The sequence below is a fragment of the Agelaius tricolor genome, unplaced genomic scaffold (assembly GCF_023055355.1).
Source record: "Agelaius tricolor isolate 1412-34295 unplaced genomic scaffold, bAgeTri1.0.p SCAF_13, whole genome shotgun sequence".
NCBI classification, from domain to species: domain Eukaryota; kingdom Metazoa; phylum Chordata; class Aves; order Passeriformes; family Icteridae; genus Agelaius; species Agelaius tricolor.
Window position 1 is genome coordinate 9,825,210 of NW_027269273.1, and position 23,706 is coordinate 9,848,915.

The 23,706-nt window shown below is 37.4% G+C and overlaps 1 protein-coding gene across 6 annotated transcripts in view; it reads right to left on the reverse strand.

The window, feature by feature from the left end:
• The window catches only part of GRID1 (glutamate ionotropic receptor delta type subunit 1), a 485,778-nt gene that overhangs the window by 68,403 nt on the left and 393,669 nt on the right, over positions 1-23,706 (reverse strand). For all 6 annotated transcript variants that reach the window (XM_071438687.1, XM_071438688.1, XM_071438689.1 and 3 more), the window contains one exon: positions 23,247-23,366. In XM_071438687.1, coding sequence (XP_071294788.1) covers positions 23,247-23,366 — 120 coding nt within the window. The remainder of the gene's footprint in view (positions 1-23,246; positions 23,367-23,706) is intronic.

Consider the following 23,706-nt stretch of genomic DNA (forward strand, 5'->3'; position numbering starts at 1 on the left):
GAAATGGGGAAGTTGGAGCCTTAATTTTTCATGAGAGGATTATTATGAAATATTATCAGCATATGATATATTGATATGATATGTGCAGTTTCTGCATTCCTATCAGAATGAGCAACAGTTCTTCCACTGCTGCAACAATTTGATTTCTCCTGGTTTCAACACTACAGTGATACTGGAATTGATTTAAGCGCATTAATGCCACTGGAAGTCATAAGGGCTTTTGGCAGAACCTATACAATGGGAAGAGATCATGTGCTCCATTATGCTGATGATGTTGAAAAGCAAAGTGTGCCAGCCAGAACCCACCCCACACAACCCCAAACCTTTAATTAAGAAAGCCTGATATTAAGTTGTACTCAATTACAACATCTGTAATTTGCCACTGTGCTCCCAGAGCTAGTCCATATGCTTGTGAGGCACCTTTTCAAACCCTCTTTTGGGCACACTATGACTATCATACAATGCACTTGTATTATAATTAAATTTAGTATAATTACTTTACAGAGTGATCAGTGACAGTCTATTGTTCAGGAAGAATTAATCCTTTGAGCCTTCCAACATCATTTTAGTTCCTGGTTCTAAATGAGATTTCAAAGAATGTAATTTATAATAACCAAAATCCCCAATGCATACTTTAATATAGCCTTCCTTTGGTACAGCAGCTCACTAGTAAAATGCTTCTGAGTTAGAGCACTCCTGGTGTACTGATTTACCTTTGCTGCACAGGATCAAATAGGGAGGAAAACAAGCAGGAATGCTTCACTGATCACCTTGATGCCTTCTCTTCCTTCCTCCTTCCCAAAACATGGCTGCTCTAGAACCCTTTCAGAACCAATTCCACTACTAAAATAGAATCCTTCCCTAGGAGAAGGGTTGCCTTTGCAGAAGCAGCCCAAGAAATCCTCCCATCTGAAACATCACTAGTTCATGAATATATTTAAAGGAGGTGTGATGATTGGACTTGAGAAAAAGCTGGAACTGCTACCATACGAGACACCAGGAAGTTTGATTTCCTCCTGAAATGAGATGCTTTTCCAAGGAGAGGAATCTAAGTTGGGCAGTGTCAAAACATTTTGTTTAGACATTTTTAATTCAAGTAAAATGTTTTGACAAAGTGGACTACTTGGAAAAATCCTTTGCAGATCTCATCTATTCCAGTACTGAAACCTATTTCCCTGTATCCATTGCAATCCTAGTTCTCAATTTCCTACTCTGGATCAGTTGTTAAGCATATTGCATATCCCACTAAATAAATTCCTCCAGTTGCATTCCAGTCCCTCAGGACTACCAGGCACAGGAAATATATGAGAGAACCTGACCCACAATACAAGGCAGAAGATATTAAAACAGGTCAATATTGTGGAGGTTTTTTAATTATCTTGTCAAAATTAAACCCTTCAGGCCAGTTAAGAAATTCTAAATTTCAGTTTAATATCTTTTTACCAAAATAAAAGCTTTTCTTGTGCAATTTTATCCACCAGAACATCATTGCAGTGAAAAAGTGCCAACTGTAGCTATCACTACTGCTGAATTTCTTGATGTGATTTTTTTTTCTAAATACCATGTTAAAAAGCTCTCTTTCAGTCTACTTGACTAATTAAGATTTCTCAGCTATCAAGGCTCAGTCCTTTTTACTGTCAGCAAGCTTTGTTTGTGCAATCAAAGATGCTGGCCACAGATCTTCTTGAGGTGACATTCCAGGAAAATGTCACTGTTAGGATGATCAGCACTTAATAATATGTGGTATTGAAATGGCATCAAAAGACATGGTAGAACATATTTTGGGCAAAGCTTGAGAAAATCTGTGAATTTCACACTTCTGCCACCTAACAGATAGAACAAAAAATTTTGTCAGAAAGCATATAAATTCTTTTTTTTTATTGGCTGAAGTAATTTAGCAAGGTAAGAGAGAACCACTGGCAGTCGTTCTGTTCCTGCCTCATGCATGAGGTTAGCTGGCTTATGAGTTAAATCTGTGAACCCCAACTGCCATGTCACCAGCAAGTGAGAGTAAAAGCTTTGGAGTCTTCAGATGCCAGAGTACTATGATTACACCATATCTCTGATTTTTAAGAGACTAATCAAAAATCTCTTGAAATTATCTTCCCATCTTTCTTTCTGCAGGGAGCTACAAAGGGAAATATTTGTTGGAAAACATAAGAGGTATCAAATGCATTTTCTGGGAGAAATAGAAGGTTTTAGGTACTGAAACTCAAAACATGATTGCTCAGTGTTCAGCTTACCCTCTTCCCTATTGCCAAGTATTTGATAATGAAGAGAGGGACATAAGCAAAGTTAGAGGAGGCAATAGAAATGCCAGTAGTAGCTGACTTAGTGGCAACATCTGCAGGTCCTATCTGACTTCCTGCTGAACATCAACAGTAATCAGGTTCATCAACTTTCTCCTCCATAAAGATCTGCCCACTACTATCCATACATCAGAAAAAGCTCTAATACACAAGAATAAATGCAGAGAATGAAAAAATGTAGAACCTTCAGCTGGAACAAAAGCCATCAACTCTGCAGGTTAAATGTCAGTTGCACATTATGATCCTTCCTCCTGCAGGTTCCCTGTCAACTCTCCATGATAATTTTAGAGTTTCATATTAAAATATTCATTTCAAATATTCTTCACAATCAAATCACTCACTGTGTAAAATTTCAAGTACATTTTCATATATGAAATAACACCAGAGGCATTCTTCTAAGACAGTGCAGATCACTAGACTTGGGTCACTTCCCAGAAGTGGGGATCAAGCTTCTTCATCAAGAAAATCGAGCTGCAAGACAAGTTTCCCAGTTGGGGAGTAAAATAAAGTAAATGCATATTTCAAAAAATCCCAAACAAAACCACAAACACACCACTTCCTTTGAAAAGTACACTGACAAACTTAATACTAATTTACTATAGAAATGATACTGAAAATAACACAGCTTTAAAAAAAAAAACAGCTAGAACAGAAAAGATGACAGGAGCTTTGTGAGGACCTGATACAACTGATGATACTGTGTAGGGGATGGACATAAAAGAGAAAACATGAATGTTTGTATGCAGACAGTTTAAATCCCACAGAGCAGTGGCACAGAGGGTTGGGAAGAAGAGGAGGGAATGCCCAGGAAAAACTGAGCAAGAAGGCCAGGAAGTGGAAGGAAGATGCAGAGAGGGAGACAAAAAGAGAGGCACTAAGGACCAAAGAGAATAGCAGAGCACAGGAGAGGTGGCAGGCAAGCAGGGACATTTTCCTTGATGGCAGCCAGCAGAAGCATCACTTACTGCTGCTGCACCTGACAGGCTGACCAGCTTAGTAACCAAATAGCATCCTTTAGAAAGAGAGGATTAGTTGTTTGTTCCTCCCAGAACACCCTCTGGATGTCATGGCAAAACATTATTAGTTGTGTCTCTGATGAGCTATCTAATAAAGACATCTTCAAGGTTCTTCCTTCTACCATTATGTCACAAACTTCAAATTACTTGGTAAAGATGACAAATTTTAACAGTAAAATTTCTCTACAGCAGAGTAAGCAGAACTCCAAAATATAAAATATCAACCATTAACATCTGTAAGTATGGCTCTGATTTGTATTAGACAATATCAACTTACTATTGCAGAATAAATATTCAAAGGAAAACTGCAGGCACGTCACAATTACACTACTTCTGTTCATTTTCTCTCTTTTTCTCTTAGAAATTGGAGATATTAGACAGTTTTGAAAATGTCTAACTTATGAACCATAACAGTAGCACTGACATTATAATTTCATCCATAGTACAATAAACAAGTTCAGTAAATTCTCCCACGTTCATAAACCAACAGAATTATCTTTTGATATCAAGAAATGCTAATACCTGGTGAACAGAGCTTGCAAGGTAATTACATTGCAGATTGACACAATCACCACATTGACTCCAGATTTTCTCTGTGGGCTGGAATTTAGGCATTACCAGCCCTCTGCCCTAGGAGTCAAGCATGAAGCTCTCACTGGAGTCAGCAAGAACTGAGGATACTAACAATGGGCAAAATTTCAGTCCCAACTCAACAAAGAAATTAAAAATTTCAACAGTCACTCTGAATTTTTAGTTTAGACTTGGGTTAAAGGCTTTGCTGAATCAGAACCCCTTCCTTCAAGTGTTAAACATCATAACAAATAAATGTCATTATTAGTATTTATCATAAGCTGCCTAGATATGTCCTCTGATGCTCAGATAAATCTGACAAGGAAAAAACCCACAAAATAAACCTTGGTGTGGGTAGTCAAAACCTTATGAGCAATATAAAAATTTAAAAACCCCAGCCCCACTTTGAATTTGGTATGCTACTGCTTTCTATGCTTACTGCCTGTGAGCATGACTGAGGTAAAATGTGAACACAAGAGGCCTAAAATAAAGCCAGATCAGAATTCTAGTCTTCAAACCCCCCCAAAGTCTTGAGTTCACCACGAGAGGTGTAAGACAGACAAATCCCACAGCTCCAGGTTTTTCAGAGGGAACAACATTCTGTCTGTGCTTAAGACAGAATGTGCTGAAATATTTTAGTAGAACACTGATATTCTCCTACTTAACCTCCATTTATTAGCATAATGCCAAAAGGAACATAAAATTTCATGAACATGAGCAGTTAATTTAGCAGTCCTGTTTACAATAATTGCATTGTATTTACTGCATCCACATAACTGTACTTGCTAAGTTTTTAGCAGGAACATAAGTGGGTTTTGCAGTCTTTGTATGAATTTCATGGTGTTGTGGAAATAAAACTAGCAATGCCTAAGCTAATTTAAAGTTAGATTAGATATGCTTAGGTGAACTGTTATTACACAGCTCGCAGAGCGAATAGAAGCTGTAATTCTACTGGGAAAACATTCCAGGCAAGATCCTTAATTGGCAAAATTTGATCAATATCCCTTGACTTGACTGCTCTTCCACAACTGTAAGGAAAACTGAGGTTCCAGCTCACTCTTCACCAGTGATATCTTTGCTAAGTGTTCCCAGTGAATTTCTGTATGTGTTAACAGGAACCTTTCAGGAACTGGTTTTTAAATTATTGCTACCATATTCTGAACATTCATGCCATAGATTACATTACCAAAGTATCCTAGTGAGATCTTTGTGAAACTGGTGTCTTAGAGATTAATTCTCTTATTTACAGCTTTATTTTTTTGAAAGCATTTTATTGGCCTCATTTGGTCATTTTTAAATTAGCACTAATCCAAGTGAACCACAAACCAATCTCTCTACACTTCCTAAAGTACAGTAGGAGCCTTAAATTGTTTTAATGGAATGAAAGTTGTCAACACGACATTCCATTTATAAGAAAAGGACAGCTTGGAACTATGGCACAAAATAAAACTACATTTAACTTTGCAAATCTAGAGACTTTTCCAAAGGTTTCTATATGAAAGAGAATTTTTACAAATATAGTCTTAAATGTAGTGTTTACCTAGCTCAGTATATTACTCAAGACATACCATAGGCTCACAGGAAAATAAGAATATTAGTGGTCTTTTTTCTTTTCTATTCTACACTGATCTCCTCACTTATCCCCTCAATTCATTAAAAGATGTTGAATACCAGAAAAGCATCCAAACATCTGACAGTGTTGCCCACTACAGCAGCAGAAATATGACAAGGTTAATCATCTAGTTTAAAGGAGTCTGACTTCCTCTTGCACGAGATTGCTGCTATCAGTTTTCTTGTGGAAGAACAGTCAATAATGTCTTCTAATCTCTAATAACAGACACAGGACAAACATTCTATTACAACCTAAATAAATAAGACAAACTTTAATTTTAGACCTGTCTATCAAAGGGCTATTCCTGTAATTATTACCACTACGCTTGGCATCTTTTTTTCTGCTTTCACAGATTTATTTTTTTTTAGATACTGCTTCAATTACAAACAATGAGATGAAATTATATTTTGGCTAGAAATACAATTATTTGCCACTTATCCTCTCTTTTCTAATTTTAATTTTTCCAGCTCTGTTCTCCCCTTTTCAATCACTTCTGTATCTTCCCCCACACTGCTCTCTACCTATTCCTCAACTGTTGAGGATCTTGTTCTCACAAAAAAGGAGGAGCTGGTGGGGGATGTGAAGCTCCAGGGCAGCCTTGGCTGGAGTGACCAGGACATGGTGGATTGTTGAAGTGTTAGAACAGTGAAAAGGGTGCACAGCAAAGTCCCAGCCCCAGACTCGAGGAGAGCAGACTTTGGCCTCTTCAGGGATCTGCTTGGCCCTGAGCCATGGGATAAGGTCCTTCAGGGGAGAGGGGCCCAGGAAAGCTGCTCAACATTCAAGGATCAACTCGTCCAGGCTCAGGAGTGATGCATCCAAAAAACAAAGCCAGGCAAAAACACCAGCAGGCCTGCATGGATGAGCTCCTGGACAAACTCAAAGACTAAAAGGAAGCCCACAGAGGGGTCAAGCAAGGACAGGAAGCCTGGGAAGGATACAGAGAAATTGTCTGAGCAGCCAGGATTGGGCTAGGAGAGCTGAAGCCCTGACAGAATTGAATCTCATCAGGGACATCAACTTCTGCTGTAGTGAAATAAGTTGTTTCTGACTTTCTGAACAGTCACATATAAATGGTATATCACCACCTGTCTTTTACATGCATTATGAAACAAGATATTCAGGGCAGATATAACACACAGAAAAATAACCATAGCTCAAAATACATAAAGAAATCAAAATTTTTGAAGAGGATCTAAAACACCACCAAGATAATGCACCAGCTTTTCACTTCCTGCATTTTGATATTAAATATGTGTTCTGCAACACGAAATTATGACACATAGATCAAGTCTAAGAGAAGAAGTCAGCAAGTCCATATTTTGTTTTCACTATTTATGTACAGATATTAGGCACTGTCACTATCATGCTTCAGATTTTTCTGTCATAATGAAAAGGGGAAAAGCGAACTAAATAGATTCCAAAGTTCAGAATTAAAAACAAAAATGTAAACACATTTCTACTAAAAGCAAGCTCCAGTCTCACACTAGAACAAAGAATACCTATTTTGGAAACAAAATTTTAGTAAGACAAAAAAATATCAGAAAAGTAAATACATTTGGATATTAAGGGGTATTTCCATGTACATCAAGGTTTGAACCTGATTCTGAGCTGAAAAATAGAAATCCCAAAAAAGGTAAATCAGAGGCAGCTGAAACCCAAAACATTGGGCTTTTTTCCCTACGATGGAGACCAACTGTGAAAGACAGTTCCATTACCAGATTTTGGAGATGTTAAACTTTATTTTAAAACCAGAAGAGGTCACTATGAAGACTCCATTTTGGATTCCTCTACTACAAGGTTTGAAGATAAACCTACACCTAGGCCTGCAGTCTCTATGAAAACTTTGAGCTGATAAATGAACTCATGGCAATTTCATGCCTGCAAATAGGTTATTCTACCATTTATTTTCCTCATGTAGCAATATGGAAGAGGAAATTTATGCACTTTTCTGCATATTGAAAATAGAGAAAAAGACACACATAAATTTGGAATTGCCACTGCAGTCTTTGTCCAATATAAATTCAAGAATACGGAATAATTACGATGACTGTGGTGTTGATAACACTGATCAAACTATTCTGAGCATTAACAAAACACTGTATTTTCTGGTTGAAAATTAAACTGACCCCATGACATCTTTTCACTGCCATTGAAGTAAAAGGTGACAAGAGAACAGCGCTGAGAGAACACAGATCCTTTGATTTTAACCACAAATCTCCCAACAACACAAATGGCACCTATTGTTGTGTAATGAAAGAAACTCTCTTATTAATAATTTCACTCTTTTCATCGTCAACCTACTAATTTTCAACATGTTTCCTAGAATTTATTTTGCCTTTATTACAGTTCTTGATTCAACCCAAAGTATCTTGTTTCAAAGATGCTGGTTCATTTTACCTCATACTGGCAGAAAGCTTTTAAACAATCATGAATTCAGTATTACATCTACTGTGCTATTAGCATGGAAAAATCTTACTGTTCAAGAATATTTCCTCTGGGTCATAATTATAAAAAGAATAGATTCCTGAGGGCATAATCTAACAAAGTACTGAAGTTGAAAGATTGTTTAAAACCTTATTGAGGTAGATGTCTACCATTTTTTTCAAAAAACAATATCAGAGGTTTATAATACATCTGAAATTTTAATGTTTTATTTTTTTCTTGTTTTGAAGAAAAAAGAACCACATGCAGTTGAGAATTTTATCTGTTGGCATAATCACTGTAGTAAAGATATTTTCATCCTAAGGGCCCTTCATCTTTTTGCACATGTATTCAGTAATTTTTGCAGTGGAAAGTCACAATGTCAACAGTTAGAGACATGACAGGTAAATCATTTCAAAGTACACAATAGTTGGAGAAGGGGAAAGTCAAGGGAGTTTTCAGGAGGATGGAAAATAGCAGCTTAGATTAATCTCAACAGAAGACAATTTGCATCACAAATTAAATAATAGAGCTAAAAATCTGCTTCAAACTCAAAGAAACAACACAACTGAGAATAAACTTCAAGAAGAAACTAGCTAGGCACAAATGGGCTAATTTGCCCTGTAATACAAGCAAGAAAGTTAAACAAGAGATTATGGCCAATATTATACACCTAAAGGAAACGCAAGCTAGGCTGGGAAAGGGACAGAGCCAGACTGTGATCAGATCCAAATCAATTTGCACTTCATTACTGGACTTTGGCCACCTTGAAGGCACCTAATTTTCACAAGAAGCCAGGCAGCTGCTCTTCCCAGATGTCCTTTCTCCCCGACCCCACATTCTCCAGATAAATCCCTTAAAACATGCATTAAAAAACACCCTATACTACTGAAGAATTTTTGTAAACAAGGTGGTTTCTATATACTTGTATCCTATATTAAATTAATCATTTAGATTATATAAGTGGGTCCCTTACAACTCAAGATAGGCTATGATTCAATATAAATCACTATCTTCCAAACACATCTATTAAGAGAATTAGAAATTATCTAGCTGGGAGATGACCGGGTAGAGCACATTATTTGTCATAGTAATTAAACAGGCTTGGGTCCTTCTAAGCAGATTGCTACAAAACAGTAAGAGAAAATATTTATAAAAAGCTATTACATGATACAGAATGAAGCAAATCCACAGTTGAAGGAAGAGGAAATTTAAAAATCCATTCAAAACCCATTTCTGAGGCAGCCTCATTTTCTACTAAGGAAAAATAAAGATCTGCAGAAGTGTAAAGGTCTTCATATGAAGGTAACCTTAGGGAGACCAAATTTCTATGAAGACAAAAGGCAGCAGTAGAAGAAAGACATCAAAGTTCAGCTAGCTAGAATTCCAGCTAGCTAGAATTCAATATTTCAGTCTTTGCAAAAGAAAAATTAAAAGGAAAAAAAAGTTCATGCATTTTTCTCTCAGATAATTAAAAGAAATGCCAAGTGAGAGTAAGCTTTAATAAAGGAGACTTTATACATTTTAAATTGGAATCAGAGATGCATTCATGATTAGAAAATACCTGGTTTTAATAAACTCTCAGCTGAAGTCTATAGATGCCTGCTAATGATGCACAGCCAATCAAAGGTGTCTGGAGTGGCTGCAAAGAGAAGCAACAGGCAAAGAAGCTAAAGGGCTGCTGTATGTTTGCTGTGTTTAGCTGGGTGACCTTAAATGTGCTGCCTTTCTGAAAACAGAACCCCCACCTGCACTGGTTGTGCTCACTGCCTGCCAGTTACAGAGCAAGGAATTATTGCTTTTACTGGTTTTATTATTTATTTTATAAATAAAATAAAAGGCTTTCTTTGCTTTTATTTTTAGCTGGGGTAAAATTTAGTTAGGTTTTTACAAGAAAGTCTACCTTTACGTGAAAGAAGCTAATGTATGTATATATACACATACAAAAAAATTCCCTATATGGAATTAGTTCCTGAAACTGAAAATCACATAGATAAAAATGATGGCCAAAACATTTCTTAGCTTTCTGAAAATGAAGAAAAAAGTTGACCTAGAAGATTAAATATTTATTAAGCCTATGAAAAACAGCTATTATTTTAAAAAATGCCACCTGATTTAATTAAATATTTGCACATGTGCTAAACTAGCCTGCATTTTCTTTATATCCAAATTTGCCCTATTCTTCTTTCTAAACTATTACTAGACAACCTGTTGCCATTTTTTTGGGATTGTCCAAAAATATCAATCAAATCCTCATCAGCTGATAGGTGACACAGGAACGTTACAATTTCCTGTGCTGGAGGCAACTGAAGCATCCCAAATATCGCAGTTTTCTGCACTCCCTGAGCAGACATGATGCTGCTCTCCCTGTGCAGTAACCAGAGCAGGAGTGCCCCAGGTGTGTTATCATGATGGGAGCTCAGATCCTCTGCTGAGGGAAAGGGAGAGAGCTGAGCCCTGCCTGTGCTGCAGCTGGACCAGCCCAGAGAACTGTGAGGGACATTGCAGGACTGTCTGCAAAATACCATGCAGAGATAATACAGAAAATCTCTTCCTCACAGCAATATTAAGTTCTGTAATATAATGTACACTCTGGAAAGCATAGCTGTATTTCTAGCTTGTAATCAGCTAAAGGAAGCAGTGATATTGTCTGTCAGGTTTATTGATGACTAGTATCCATAAATTCTTTCTGGTTTTCTCATATCCTTGCATTTCCACTGGGCATGTCTTGTTTCTCAACATTGAATTTTTGACAGCATTAGTCAGCACACCAAAGCAAAGTAATGAATCCTACTGCTGTGCTTTTTCCATCCTAAAAATGTGTCCATATAAAGCCTTCAAAATGCTCCCAGAAGAATTGCTTTCTGTTGATTTGGTTTTTTTAAGCAACTGATATGAAAATCTGATTCTCGTATGCCACAGAGAAAATTAGGAGACAGTGAAATCTATAGATGCAGTATACATCTATAAGAGTTTGCATGCTTTATAGTCTTGCCCAAAATTTAAAGATGCAGTGCATGTTTATGCAAATGGTTAACAGCAACAAAAATGGGGAGACAATTTGGATTTACAATCGAGCACATTGTGACATAAAAGAAATCTGAGACAGCTGAGACCAGATATCCTTCAGTACAAATACATCAGGAAGGCAAAAGAACTAGTGCTGAAGTGGATTTCAGCAGAGATGCTGTCAATCAAAGCAGTACTTAAATAACAGACTCTCTCAGCTTGCTTAAGTTGCAGGCCAGCTGGAGGTCCCTTCCTCATGAATCACTGCATCCCCAGGATTCTGGGATTGCTCAGATTAACAGCCTGTGCTCCTGGTGCACAGAGCACTGTGCTGCTGCCCAGCTGACCTCCGTGCTGACAGTGACAGGAGCCAAAGGAATGGCCTGAAGTTGGGCTGGGGAAGGCTTAGGTTGGATACTAGAAAAAGCCACTTCACACAGAGAGTGGCAGGGCACTGAAAGGCTCCCCAGGGCAGTGGTCACAGCACCAAGAAGTGTTTGAACAACGCTCTCAGGCCCATTATGTGATCCTGTGCAGGGCCAGCAGCTGGACTTCATGATCCTTGTAAGTCCCTTCCAACTCAGCTCAGTCTGAGATTCTGTGATTTTAAGATGCCAACAGAAAGGTAAAGAAATTCTGGAACTAAGATAGATCAAGCTAGCAGCCATCTCAATTTCTGTGCTGGAAGACTTTGTTAATGCTTATTTTTGGTGACAGGGAAGGATTTGAAGCAATGACGGGGCAGGATCGTGTCTGTACACAAATGGCTTTGGGTTTAAGGTGTGTTTACTTCTAATGGAAAAGGAGAAGAAAAGAATCCCTTCCTTTGCTCACTGATCTGGAGCAGTATTAATCCACACACTCTTTCTGGGCTGGGCTATGAAATACCTACTGAAGAAAGCCAGAACTACAGAGGGAAATATTCTAGAGTGGTGTTTCAAAATCAGAATTAAAACAGCTCACTTCAACTAGAAAGCCAGGCTCTACAGAGCCTTGCTGCTAGTCTGACGCTAAACTTTTAAGCCAGGAAATACCCACAGTTAATATGAATTCAGAACAGACAGCATTTCTGAAATAATTAAAGCCAGAGAGGCAGTAAGTACATTGATGTACCTATTTTATACCACCTACATCTAGAATGTTAATTCAGCTACAGGAAAGGATATTTAATCTTTTCTGCAGCCTGACTTACTGCCATGGAGGAATGGAGATTATTAATGTGGGCAGGCTAACTTGGGAGACACAGGAGGGAAGGAAGCTGCAAAGATCCTCGCTGCTCCAATTCTTCTCATCCTTCTAGGGGATCTGGATAACTCTATTTCTTTGCCAAAAAAAAAGGGCAGCTTATCTTCAAAATCCAGTATCAATATTCAAAATACCTCCCATAAATCCTCCTGTACAGGGACACGAGCAAAATGAGCAAAGGTTCTTAAGGAATATTTTGCTCAAAATCTGTGAGAATAGAGAAAGATAACCTGGCAGGCAGCAGGAGCAGGGGGTAGGTGAAGATCCTCTCTGAAGTGCTGTTTATTATGAAGAAACAGGCTGTAGTGTACCTGTTCTTGGCAACTGATGCATTTTAAGCAAGAAAAATTGTTTCCTGATAATATCAGGATCCAGCTCTCAGGTCCCCAACTTAAAACAAGGATGTGGACCTGCTGCAAGTGCTGAGGAGGCCAAGAAGATGATCAAAGGGCTGGAGCACCTCTCCTAGGAAGACAGACAGAGAGAGCTGAGGTTATCCAGCCTGGGCAAGAGAAGACTCTGGGGAGACCTTATAGCACCTTGCACTACCTAAAGGTGGCTACAGGAGAGCTTGAGAGGGACTTTTTACCCTCATGGAGTGACAGGTCAAAGAGGAACAGACCCTTCCAATCCAAGCTATTCTGTGTTTTGCCTGCAGTGTGCTTATTAAAAGTCATAACCCTCTCCTGTGAACTTGAAAAATCATAATAAATTATGCTAAAAAAACCTAATGTAATTGTAATAATTGTTCTAAAGCCAAAACAACTTACTACCTTATAATTTCCATTAGTTCTGAAAAATGACCTTCTAGTGTAATCTGAGCTCCTTTCCTTATGAAATCTCACCAAAAAAGAAAAGAACGAAATAACAAAAGGCCATCCAATCCATATTTCCCATTTGGTTTTCTTTATTGGCTACAATAAATGACTGTTTTGCACAGCAGCTTGGGAGTGGAAGAAATAGAAAAGGAGCATGGTATGTGGATAATTAAAAAGATTAAACAGAATTCATCATAGATAAAGGGTTTTGATGGTGTTAAGTCCTGTCTGACACAGTAGAATTTATAATAAAGCCCTGTAATACCACCCATAGGAAAAATACACAGAAGCACACTACATAAAGAATGAAAACATATATGAACATTCCTCTCTTTCTTCTTCTGAGATTTAAAACTAGGCATTTTACATTTTCTTCCTTACTTTTCTAATAAATCAAACTATAGTTAGCTATAGATCTTTGAACAATTCATCCGATAGTCAAAATAGAAACAGTAAGGAAATAAATATAGTTCTGGAGAATGGATAGAATCTATTTAATCTCTCAGTTCAAGTATGACTACATGTTGAGCTCTATTAAAAAGTTGTGATTAGGCAGTAGAGGAAGGTACCAGTCTTTCAGAGCCAGTCTACACACAGTCTCACCCTGGATTTCTTGCCAAAATGGGGGACATTGTGGCTTCTCTCCTGAACAGAGTGAAGTTTATGGGGCACAGAACACAACACACAAGTGAGGTTCATCAGCCGAGTCTGAAAGTGGGGGATGCATGAGAGGAAGAGAAGCAAACCCAGAGAACAAGCCTCTGACATAAGAGACTCCTCTTGAGATCCCAACAAGACTAGACATTTTGTTTTAATTAAGAAAGGAACTGAAATGTGCTGTAATAAGAGCCACACTAGAGTAGCAGAGTCTGTGGGCTGTACCCTAGATTCAGATTTCTTTTTTCATTTTAAGCCAGTTCAGCCAGCAAATCTGTGTTTTTTGCTTCACTGGTTACTGTGCTCCTATTTGTGTTCAGAAAAAGAAGAAAGCCCTGAATGCTGAATGGTCTTTCATTGAGTCTATCGAGGAGCAGTCCTCCACTGAACACTCAGAAACCAATCAGAGTTAATGAAAAATAACAACAGAACCTCAGTGCACTTCCCCCATGCTCATAAAGGAAATGTTTCGTGTTATCTTTTTGCCCTCTCTTGCCCTAGAAAGAAAACCCAAAAGCCATGGAGTGCTAACACCTGTTTCTCCAGTGCAATCATCATGTAGTATTACTGAGAAAGTTTGGAAAGCCTATTATGAAATACTCCACTCCCTATTACTTTAAAATGTAGGAGAAACGAAAGAAAAAAAGCAAACACAGCTTCAGATTCTGTTCCAGAAGGGAGCTGCTTTCTCTGCAAGTTTGAGCTGTGAGCAGCACTGTTTGCTATAGCTACCCTGAAAGTCACACCTTATACCTGATCCAGAGGAATATTCATCCCTATCTTGGCACACACCCTGGAGAAGTCCCAACACTGAGTGTTCTCCAAACTTAGATTATGACAGCACTTTCCTGTCAGAATGGCAAAACAGCAGTAGCAGATTTCTGAACACACAACCACATGGTTTACATATTACACAATAATTGTACATTTAATTACCTGGATATCTCTCAGTGTAACAAAACCACAGCCTCCAGGTGCTACTGAAATGCAAATAGCTACAGTGGCCTTGTATTTTGGTATTGAAGAGCAGCTTGAGAGCATGAGCTCAGTTTATATTCAATACAGCTCAGACAGCAATCTTGCAAAGCAAACTTGTGCCTTACTGTATCTTATGGCAGAATAAATTGCACATGAAGCTTTAAGAAAATTATAGATGATGCCAGAACTACTCAAACTGAAATGTTCTCATACAATTAAATATCACCCACCCTCCTAGTTGCTAAATATTAACTTTTTTTTTTTTTTTTTTTTACTTGTCTAGGGCTACTTTCTAGTAAGGCTCCAGGAACTAAAAGCATCAGTACCTTGAGTCACCTCTCTGGCCAACCACAATATTTGGAAAGTTTAAGACTGCTTTGTAAAAGTACAACTGCTTTTGAATTTTACCAACATCATGTATATTTAGATAACAATCCTTACTTAAAAAACAACCCAGAAAAATGCCCAATAACTGGTATCAGCCAGATACCATCCCTAAATTTTGCTATTTCACCTACTTTAAAACATTCCCACTTCTCTCAGAGCATTGTAACAAAATATTACCGATGCATAAAACTTGAAAAATGCAAGACTTTACAGTGAACAGTGCAGGGAGATATTGAGGTTAACCTGCTGAAACCTGCAATTCCCTCGACAAGCTGAAATGTGGAATCACCAGTCCCTTAGCCACCTAACACAAAATGTCACTGCCACTCTCACCCCTGACACAGTATCCTAGAACACAGGGCATCCAGGAGAAAGAATCTGATTTCTCTTTTTTTTTTATTTTCCCAAAGTCCTGTGGTGGTGAAAGAAAGGGCAGGACCAGAAGACAGCACAAGAATTTCAGACACAGTGAGAACAAGTGCAAGTGTGGGACCTTTTGGTGGTACTCCCAACTGAGAGGAATTTACTGCCATAGGCAAGCAAGCTCTCTTTTTTCTCATTCTGCTCATACTCAGGGAAACTGGTCTTGGCAAGTAAATGAAAAACAAATAACTGGTGTCAGATTTAACTATTTTTATGCTGTTTCCTTTTCCTAAATGAAAACCTTTATCTGGCTATCTGCTTTGGTCAATACTGACCAGCAGGATATTTCCCTAACTCCTTCACTGTAAAAGAGAATCCCTGGATTATTTGTTGTTTTTCCTTTACTCCTCATTTCATCTGCTTTCCAACAAAGCCCAATATTCTCAAGTTCTTCAGGCCTCATTAGTAAAGTCTGTTTGAGTCTGCAATTTGCCTTTTCATAGGAAAGATGCTGTTGTCAGTTAAGTAGATGTTTGTTCATCACACTCATTAACATATTAAAAGTACAGACATACTGTGCCATGCTCAGAAAGAATATTCTATTTTAGTTGTTATATAAGCCTATCTTCATTGCAGTAAAATGATTTTTCAAAATTAAAACCAAGTTTTATTACATGTCATCTGCGTACTTTACCCAAATACATAAACTTATCTACTCCCACTGCAAGACATATTGTGGTACTGGACCAGGCATATTTTGGAATTCTTTCCTTGACACAGGCTCACACTGATTATAGATTGTACCTATTTTAAGGTAAGACTCAGTGTTTCCCGTGTAGTTTGGACACAGGAAGTCCTCAATTTTAAAGGCAGTTCTGTAAGGAACTGGAACAGCAGCAGGTAATTTCTGCCAAATACTGTAATTGCAGTGAATTAGCCAATAAAGACAAAGAAGTTTAATGAGAGCTCTGATGCCCTTTTGAAAGTGTCTTTCCATAAAGGTAAATTCAGGAATTAGGATTATTCTTTTTTTAAGCATAAGGAAATTAAGGAACCAGGTCAAAGCAAGTGAGATAGTTCTTGCCACTTGGTGACACAGAGTTCCTCATGTCCCACATATGGGCTGATCACAAAGAAATCTTCTCATTAAACCTCTCCTTTGAAAACCTGAGTGAGAAAGTATGTACTCAAATACAGTAATGTAATCTGGCATGAAATGGCAGAAGTAAAAATACAATCAGAAGGGGTATTTTAGATAATTTTGATAACTTCTATTTGTGCAGTTTATTTTAATAAGACTAAAGAGAAACCATAAAGTTCTTTCATTTTTCTTAACTACAATGGAAGCATGACCAAATAGATTAACTACCTATATTTAAAGATCCACTTTTGGACATATTGAATATATCAGAGCAATATACACAGGCAGGCACCAGAGTCACCCTGGATTTTAATATTACTGCTGAAATAATTTACTTCATAAATTATGCTTGGCCTACATGTATTTGCAGTTTATCAAATGATACAAGGCAGCAACCATTAGAAGAATTAAAAACATTTTTCAAATACTGCAGAAAAGATACTGTGCATGGTCTCCCTCAATATACAGTCCTTGCAACTGTCCCTGACACTGAGATCATGCTGTAAATGAAGAGATGTTAGATCTCGTTATTTTATGTCCTTATAAAAGGCAAGATGACATCTATTCCATCTGACAGCTAAGATATCAGTATTTCAGCATTATTATTATTATCAATATTAGTTTTTTGTTCCAAAGCAGTTTTTTAAACAGGCATTATATTAAAAAAAGTTATTCCGACATTCAACAGAAAATTCTGGAATAGGTGTGAATTTTAAACAACAATCATGGATCAAAGATGTTTCTCAGAGCATGATATTAAAAAAGACATATTGTTCCTCATTTCTGGAGTAGTGAGCTTCTTGTTTTTGTTCAAGATTGATACTGTGAAAAAGAAAAATTGTAAATAATCTCCATTTCTGGATTTCCAAAAAGGTAAAAAGAATTTGTGTAGGTTTTTTTTCAAAGACTTCTTTTCTTTTTCTTTGTTAATCTCAGTAAATCCTGACCTGTTGCTGTATGGAAATACATGTTTTTTCATAGTGTCCAAACTTCAGCACAGATTCTTCAGCAGCTGAGCTACAGAAAGGGGCTTTTCTTGTCATCCCACTCTGAATACCCCCCTAGGATTCATCCGTAAATTACAGGAGCTTTGGTGAAAACTCCATAATTAAAGATATAACTGTTTTTACAAGGCTGATTTTAGCACTCCTATTATCCCAATTTTATGCACTACTGCATATGTGTGAAAAAAGGAGAATGCTATACCCACAATTCATTATAACCTGGTAAGTATGATATGTGACTTAGAAATTAAACAGAATTTCTAAACATACAGGTAGTGGTGCAGGTGGCTGTGAAAACTTGTGCAGCACCCTAATTGCTGGCCCCACTCTTGCCTCAGATATGGCTGCTTTTTAAAATCTACCCTCAAGCTTCACACTGGGAAAATGTCATATTAACAGCCCTCCAAAGGGGAAGACCAGCATGATCTTATGCTGGGACAAATTCCAACTCAAATTTTCAAGACATCCCTTTTACTCGGTGTTGACACTGGCACAATTTGCAAATACAAGTAACAGTTTATACACAAGCATAGGTCCCATTGGCAATGCTCTCCAAAAACATAGTTTAAAATTTAAAAAAACTTTAAAATAACTATGTATCACATAGCTACAACAAAAAATACATTTTCAAAATTGCTTACCCACTTTTCAGTGAAATAATTGAGCTAGAATTTTACAATGAATGCATACACAGCATCAAGTATATTTCATCTAGAAAGAAAAGCCCAATTTGCAGAACTTGGGCAATCAGTGACCCCATTTTATTTCAGGGAAAAAACAAACCAAAATGCTCCAGGTTATTATGTTTCTTCTTTAGTTTTCTTCTATTATTTAAAAATTGATCACAGCCATTTCCTATACATTTAGCTGTATTTTTCACCATTAATAATTCAACTTACGGAATATGCAAGGAATGCATTTATTTTTATTCCTCATATACGCACAGGAAACCAGAAATAAAAATTTAAGGGGTTTATTATATTGAGTAAAATACTTAAGTTGTTTCTTCAGTTTGACACAATGCACAGTTCATCAATAGGATGAATCACAATGCTCTTTTTCCAAATTATTGCACCACAACACTCAACCAACTCAAGCAGAAAGAGAAAGTTTAACCAAATGTAAATATGTGGAAATTGCATTCTACCAGGAGGGAGAGGACTATGGACTCTGCCCTTTGCAAAGTAACAGAGGGATTTTAGTTATCAAAAGTAGCCATAAGTTCAGTCTTACACTTCTGCTGAAAGATACCTTGGCCAGACAGTAAAACTGAAATACTGCACCCAAGTGTCTATTTATGAAGTGCTCAAACAGGAGGCAGGAATCTTTTTCACAGCTAAACCCAGACAATTAGGTTATGTATTTTTCCGTGTAAGTAAAATTTATTCAACTACAGTAGGAACCACATAATTCTTTTGGTGTAAATATAATTTTTAGCAGCATATGATGGGATTTAGCAATATTCTTGTAGGTGAAAGCACTTGATACTGCAGATGTCTGAAAATACCATTTGTTTTTGCAATGAATAACAAGCATAGGATTTGTCATCATGATAATAATGAGATTTTGTCTAAAAGTAACAATCCCAACTAAACCATGGTATCAGAATTCAAAAATGTGGTTTCAACAACTGTGAAACATATCACAAAAACTAATTACAGTTACTTCTGCAGTCTGCCTCAGAAGTGCTGTAGGAAACAACTGTAACTGTTTACAAAGCTGATGATATTTCAAGAAAATGTAATTTTTTTAAAAAATAAAACATATAACTGACAGAAATGAATAGCAAATTATAAACATTATCATTTTGAACAGAATGCTTCTTATGAAATAGAAAATGTGTGCAAACCATTAATTCTGCTTTCATTACAGCCAGCTTGGGGAAGAAATGCAGATTGCTTTAGAAAAAATATGTTCCCAGTCGTAAAGTAAACGGAATTTTCACATCATTTCACACTTACAGAAAATCTTCCTGTCAAAGAGGAAGATGAAGATTATCATAAAGCTCCTTACAGGCATCACCTAACCCAGCCTAATCACATCCCTGCAAGGTGTGTTAGCTGTTGTGCTGCTCTCTGCACACATGGTCCAATGAGAATAAGTAGGTTTACACCTCAAGAGCTCACAGTGATGTGGTGACTTGTTGGAAAGCCACCCTGGAGTTCCAGCTCCCTTAGCTCTGCCTTCACAGCTGGATCATCCAGCTCTTAAATCGTGTAGAATCTACCCAAATGCAGGAACATAAGAAGTATGAAGCAGCCCAGATGTTCTGAAAATTCCATCAAGGCTTTCATTAATAAGAGCTAATGATACAGACAGTCTCTAAGGAGTGAATTAATGTAGTCCTGCCTTTCTTTCTCCTTCTATGACCAATGGACTGTGAAAGTAGGACATCAGCTTTATTTTTGCTTTTTTCCTTTTTGATCTATTCTGTTCCCTTATCACTTTACATCCACTTATTTTTCTTACTTTTTTAAAATATACAGATATTCTGGTTGCTATTTCTGAAGGTGTTTATAGATATCAGGAATGTAAATCTTAGTGGGAATCATCAAGCAGTAGACATTTAAGCCTTTTCAGTTTCTCTAGCAATCTTCAACTTTCAAACGCCCCAAGAAGCCACCTCACAAATCTCTATTTTAAGCATGAATACACGACACTTTCTAAACTTCCACATGCACACAGTGAATAGAAGGCAATTACCTGAGCCTTTTGTAAAACAAGGTGATATACCTTAAAGGACATACCCTGTTCTTTTATGTTTAAACCAAAGAAATTAGAGCATTTTCTGAAGTTCCCCTTTCACTTAAGTATACCCAAAGGAAAAACAAATGGTAATACACAAAATACACAAAAGCCTCTGTCAGCCTTTACCAAAACCACATGGTTTTAGACTTGAGTAAGAAAGAAGAAAAAGTGACTTGTAGAATAAAGAAGCCACACTGAGCAATGAAATATATATATTTAGGTGCAATCATAACTAAATCACAGCTAGCAGAAGGAAAAATGGTCTGCAGAAAGACCAGATCTCAGGATAACAGGAGAGTCAAGATGCCTCTGCAAAATAGCTCTGAAAATTCCTGCAGATTTGAATAACTGACTTGGACATCCTCCCAGGAATCTTTCTGGTGGAAATGATCCCCAAGAAACTTTGTAAGGCATGCTGAGCATTAGAAGTCCAATTTAAAGCTTTTGACTGGATTCCCTCTAATATTGCAGTCTCTTGCCCTATCCTTTCACTAATTGTAAGTGCAAAGATTTCTTGTAGGGTCTGAACAGGGATGAATAACTACAGATGCTTTGCATACATAAATAAAACCATGCAGAAAGAACCCTCTGTTTTCTACCCAAAATACATGCCTCCACAGCTAAACCTGACCAAAGGCTGAAACAGAAGCAGCTAGCTGACAACAAATCAGAACTGGTCTCCCACCCAAGTAATATAAATAACACAAGTATGACTTTCTGAGCCTTTAAAACTACTTCTAAGCTGTAACATATTTTTGCTGCAATAATAAAAAGTCAAGCTGCCTAAATAATTGAACTCCAGTAGTTCCATGGTAATTTTGTTCTAAGAGGGATCATCTCTTCCAAGTACTTCTCCAAACCTCTGTAGCATATTGCTGACTTTTACTCTCACTATATATTAGACTGAAAGGATAATTTCCAGAACTTTATTTTAGCTCAGAGCAGTATTCCACAGCCATTAGCTTTTTACCCATTTAGAATTATCCTCCCTTTCAATTTTTGGGAACTCAATAGTGTTCTGAATTTAACACCCAAAGAGTTAAGCCTTCCTATATTAACCACCTAGCAGCACAACCTCAAAGTAGCACACTAGGGATCAAAAGTAATCAGCAGTATACTAGGTCAGCCATTTTAGTAATTTTCCTATTTAGTCATTTTACCTATTTCTTTGCCCTCTGGTTGCTTTTGAATGATATCTTAGTTATCTCCACCTCACACCTTTGGACTATGTGTCAATTTGGTCAGTGTGCTGCACATACCAAAGTGAGAGCATTTGTATCCGTGGTACCATATTTGAAATGCACATTAGGAAACACCAAATAGTGTATACTCACACATCCCAGTTTGCCTGTAAGGCTCAAACCTGTGCTCTGTGGTGTTCATGTCAATTTTACTGGAAGGTAAATATTGGAGCATCAAGCAATTATGTGACTTAAGCAAAGCCACTTGGGAGTTCTGTAACAAAATGGGACCAAACTTAAATGCCCCATGGCATCCATGTGCTAGGGATAACACAGCACTGACAGGACACTCGGGCTTCTCTGGACTGGCAGCTGCAAACAGTGGGAGAGTCCACAGCATCTCACATGGCACCAGATACTTTTGTTTTGCAGACTTGTGCATAAAGTGAGGAAAATACTTCTGTCTAAGAGCCAGGGTTTATTCCTACACCTCCCAAACCAACCTTGTTTTATTAAACAGGCAACACTTTTTTCCAAAATTAGGACAATAAAATAATCTTTTATAATTCACATAGTGATTGAAACTTAAGACTTCCTTGTTTTCAATCTTCTAGAAATGAAAGTGGACTGAGAAATAGCCTTTTCTGGTCACCACAATATAAGAGCCAAACTGAAGTGTTCAGAGGCGTATTTTTGGCAACAGAAAATTTTCAATTATATCTCCTGCAAGTTTATGCTTTTCAAATACTTGTCTCCCTTCTGTTAAATTTCTAATAGATATTGCACAACTTTGGCTCCATGTCCAGAATCCTTGCGCCAAATTAGACTCTGAAGGAATCTCATGTTTAGCTGATAAAGATGATTATGTAAACAAAAATTGCTTGTTTTTCCACTTACACTTCTGTAATTCAGACAAATCCAAGCAAATCATAGAAACCAACGGCCAAATGAAAATAAGAAATCACATATATTTTAATTATGTGTGAAATCCTCTTTGGTCAGCTCTGTTTAATGTAGGACCCATTGATCATACCATGGTATTGTCTGTATTTCAACCATCTGAGCAGTTTAGAAACTACTTACAGCATGGGTTCCAATCAGAACCTAATTGTTCAACTGAGAGTTTCATATATTTTTGGAGCATCCCCTCTGCCTGAGTGTGTTAAAGGCAGCCTTCACAGAACAAAACAATTTATGTCAATCCTATGGAACCACTTTAACTGACTTCTAGTCCTTGGCAGTTCCACCCTTGTTGTTGTTCCACCAGCTACCACCATAGGTCAATCTTTACTTTTCATGACAGAGCATCTTTCATTTTGGAAATTTTCTTCTCCAGAATTTTTTATTTATCTCAAATTCTTGCAGCAGCTACACTTAAAACATCCTCGTGTGTTTATGTAATTTATAAACTCAGCTGTTTTCCTTGGTAAGACAAGTGCCAATTGTGTTGTATCTTCCATATTTCCATTACAGCAATTCTATCTTAATTAACAATAAAATACATAAGCTAAATTGTGCAGTCTTCACTATTATATTCACAGGATGCTTATGCCATTGCATTGTTACTGCATACAAGAAATATCTTGCAGGATTCCTGCCTACCAATATAAAACCCGTTTTCAAGATTTAAGTGTGTAATAAATTAGAAAATATTTCTCATAAGAGTAAATGTCTCCTGCAGCACAGCACTAATTCATTCTTGAAGAATAACATTTTCTCCTGTGAGGCAGGATGTATATTATTCAGAGGAAAACAAAAGAGAGAAGGAAGCAGCATATCTTTACCCTCCGCACGTCTTTGCCGAATGTTTCGCTGTAGCTGGTGCCCAGTATTTCAAACTGGACATAGGGGTTGGCTCCATCTTCTCTGAACTCCATAACACCAGTCAGCCCAGTTATATGGCCCTAAGGAAGTAAGTTTGAGAAATTTCAGAACAGAAGACATTTGCCTTCATAAAAACTCCTCTGCATAAAATGTGTGCCAAATATGTTTAAATTACGTTTACAGTCAACTTAAATGTGGCCCTTGCATGTTCTTCGGTAGCTCAAACCCAGCACTAGACAAAAGATTACAGTTTTTCCATTTTTTTCAGAAAAATACTTTAGCACTGACACACCCAGTGTTTATGGCCATCAGGTCATTACTGTCCACAGAAACAGACCCCAAAGAAAAAGAGAAGGGCCTTAGTGGACTGTGAGACAACAGCCTTCCCAATGTAACTGAGGGCAGTGGGCTCAGTTCTTG